The sequence below is a fragment of the Triticum urartu genome, chromosome 6A, assembly GCF_056163025.1.
Source record: "Triticum urartu cultivar PI428250 chromosome 6A, HENAU_Tu73, whole genome shotgun sequence".
Taxonomy (NCBI): domain Eukaryota; kingdom Viridiplantae; phylum Streptophyta; class Magnoliopsida; order Poales; family Poaceae; genus Triticum; species Triticum urartu.
In genome coordinates this window covers 482518758-482522307 of record NC_141878.1, presented here as the reverse complement: position 1 = coordinate 482522307, position 3550 = coordinate 482518758, and the positions used below count along the sequence as shown (strand labels likewise).

The 3550-nt window shown below is 54.8% G+C and overlaps 1 protein-coding gene across 1 annotated transcript; it reads left to right on the top strand.

The window, feature by feature from the left end:
* Nucleotides 1–589: 589 nt before the first annotated feature.
* Nucleotides 590–3272, top strand: LOC125514221 (protein NRT1/ PTR FAMILY 8.3-like). Its single transcript, XM_048679510.2, has 3 exons — nt 590–784; nt 1191–1293; nt 1401–3272. Exons 1-3 carry the CDS (start codon nt 740–742, stop codon nt 2990–2992), a joined length of 1740 nt encoding a protein of 579 aa, XP_048535467.1. The 5' UTR covers nt 590–739; the 3' UTR covers nt 2993–3272.
* The last annotated feature ends 278 nt before the right edge of the window (nt 3273–3550 follow it).

Sequence of the window (3550 nt, the reverse complement as noted above, 5' to 3'; positions counted from 1 at the left end):
CACACATTGATTGACTGACATTTGTATTTTTTCCCTTTCAAATCGCATCCTCCAAATCAAGGAAGGAACAGTTCAGAAGCTCACCTATAAACTGAATGGATACCAGCCTTGGCGGTAGTCGATCGACGACAAGTTTGACTTACCATCGTTCTCTCCGTTTGACAAAATCAGCTCATCATCCTTCTCAGCCTCTGCACCTACCGCACCACTGGATGAGACAGACATCGACCCGACTTCTCTCCGTTTGTCCCTGTGATCCCAACTTGTTGCCACGCCCAGTTCAGTCCCTCTTCCGTCCGGCGCCAAGCAAATCACCACGTTTCTATTATTACTAGATAAACAATCCGACATGGCACACACTGTGGAGACCGGCGACCGGCGATGAGTGGCTGCATGCAACCTGAGCCTGCAGGCCGCAAGCACCTAGCTAGCCGCCGCCTACTGCGCGGAAACTTCGCCGCATGGCGAGCGGAGTCGTGCGGTGCGACTGAGAACAAACTCGTATGCGCAATTGTTGGTGAGAGAGATTTGATTATTATTAGCCACTGGATCCTGCTTGCTATATAAGCTCCGTCCCGCAGCAGAAACACAGCAGCAGCAGACAGACAGACAGAGCAGCAGCCAAGGCCTGAGGCGAGCTGAGAAAAAGCTCACAGCTCAAACTGAAAGCTAGCTACTAGTTAGGAATTAGGATTAGCTCAAACTTCCGCTTCCGATAGACACAGAGCTCGTCGGCGACATGGACGCCATGGAGAGAGGCCAGCGTGCGCCGCTCCTGCCCGAGGTAACGATCAGCGCGCGCCGCTCCTGCCGCTCCCTGCCACCATCCTCCTCCTCCTCTTCCTCCTGTGCTGCCCCCCTGTTCGTTCTGGAAGGAGGATCAGTACAATGAAAACTGAAATGCAAAATCCGCAACCACGCTTCAGCATCCGTCCACACAAGAAGAGCATTTGTGCACCTCCATTAGACCAAGTCTAACTTACAAGAACACAGAGAAGAAAATGGTTATTAACACGTGGTTAACACATGCTGACATGCATATCCAGCCCCCTTCCTTTTCTAACCAGACAGGCACATCCACATCACGGTCGTGCTGCAGCATCACATCCACAGCTCGTCAATACAACTGCATTTTTTTTAACAGATTCTGTTCTGGTTGCTAACAATTCCTGCAATTATCTCTGTTACAGAGTCATGGCCCAAAGGTTCAAGAGGACGACAGCCTGCAGCTGCAGGTGCCACTCCTCAAGCATAAGAAGCGGGGCGGCAGCAAGGCACCCGCAGTAATTCTATGTAAGCAAAGCTCCATCTTCTTCTAATTGCTTTTCCAGCCAACAAAAATGTAGATTAATTGGAGAGGAGCTAGTGGTTTAACTGAACTTTCGCCATTGTTGGTGCAGTGTTCGAATGCCTGGAGAGCACGGCGTTCAATGGCATCTCCACCAACCTGGTGGTGTACCTGGAGACCGTCCTCCACGGCACCAACCTCGCCAGCGCATCCAACGTCGCCACCTGGTTCGGCACCAGCTACCTCACCCCCGTCTTCGGCGCCATCATCGCCGACTCCTTCTGGGGCAACTACAACACCATCCTCGTCTCCCTCGTCGTCTACCTTCTCGGCATGATGCTCGTCACCTTCTCCGCCTTCGTGCCCACCACCACGGCGGCGCTGTGCGCGGCGGGCGCGTCGTGCGCCGGCACCGCCGGCACGTGGGGGCTGAGCTCGCAGGCCGTGGCTTTCGTGGGGCTGTACCTCGTGGCGATCGGGTGCGGCGGGGTGCGCTCGTCGCTGCTGCCATTCGGCGCCGAGCAGTTCGATGACGACAGCCCGGCCGACCGGGAGGGCAAGGCGTCCTTCTTCAGCTGGTTCTACCTCTGCGTGAGCTTCGGCCCCATCATCTCCGGCGTGTTCCTCGTCTGGATCCAGCAGAACGTCAGCTGGGGCCTCGGATTCGGCATCGCCACCGCCTGCATAGCGCTCGCCTTCGCCGCCTTCATGCTCGCCACGCCCATGTACAAGCGCCGCATGCCCGCCGGTACGCCGCTCAAGAGCCTGTGCCAGGTCGTCGCTGCCGCGTGCAAGAAGATTAGCGTCAAGGTGCCCGCCGAAGCCGGACACCTCTACGAGGTCAGTGACAAGATCGACTCGCCCCAGCCCAGGATCGCGCACACCAGCGACTTCAAGTTCCTCGACAAGGCGGCCATCGTCACGGAGTCGGACATGGAGGAGAGGCCGGAGGCGGCGACCTCGTGGAAGCTCTGCACCGTGACTCAGGTGGAGGAGCTCAAGATCCTCCTCCGCCTGCTTCCCGTATGGATCACCAGCGTCGTCGTGTCATCGGCATTCTCGCAGATGAACACCACGTTCGTGCAGCAGGGCAGTGCCATGGAAATGACCGTCCTGTCGGTGCCGGTGCCCGCGGCGTCGCTGGCCTCCTTCGAGGTGATCTGCGTCATGACATGGGTGCTCCTCTACAACAAGGTGATCGTGCCGGCGTTGAGGAGCTTCTCCTCGAGCGGTGACGGCGAGCCGTCGCAGCTGCAGCGGATGGGTGCCGGGCGGCTCCTCATGGCGCTCACCATGGCGGTGGCAGCGCTCGTGGAAATGAAGCGGCTCGACAGCGCGGCGCGTGGGGAAGAAATCAGCATTTCGTGGCAGCTGCCCCAGTACTTCTTCCTTGCCGGCGGGGAGGTCTTCTGCTACATCGCGCAGCTGGAGTTCTTCTTTGACGAGGCGCCGGACACCATGAAGAGCATGTGCACGTCGCTCGCTCTGCTCACCATCGCGCTGGGGAGCTACATGAGCTCCTTCATCTACGCCATCGTGGAGGCCTTCACGGCGACGGGAGACAGCCCCGGGTGGATCTCCGACGACCTCAACAAGGGCCACCTCGACTACTTCTTCTGGGCCATGGCTGCAATGTGCACGCTCAACTTTGTCGTGTACAGCGGCATCGTCAAGAACTACAGGCTCAAGAAGGTCATCTCGTGATCGCTTGCTCTAAATCTTCAAGATTCCATTCCATTCCATTACATAGATTACATTGCACAATCGCCAATTGGTGATGGATGAACAGTAACTAGCTAGTAGCCAGGTACATATATACACAGGGCATAGTAGGGAGAAAATGTAGGATATCACTTCTCTTTTCTTTTTCATGGCCGTAGTGTAATCCTATGGCAGGACCATTTTTTTTGAATTTTTGTTGGTGCCCTTTCTTGGATTGTAGAAAGATTACAAGATGACAGTATGAATGTGTGCTTCTCTTCTATTTCAATCCAAGGACAGAAATTTGCATTTAACATGCGAGTAGTGTAGAAATTGTAGTGGAAGCGTTCTACCCTCTCGAGAGAGAGCCGCGGGTATTTATTGATAATGATGAGGCTCATCTCATGATTGCATACAAGACTTGAAGTACAACAGAACATATAGAGATAAAAGAAGGTTTAACTAGATACTAGTATATCTCTAACTAACTAACTCTATACGAGACTATATGCGCCGGCCCATAGGAGGCCTACATGAGATATTTCAATACACCCCCCTAAT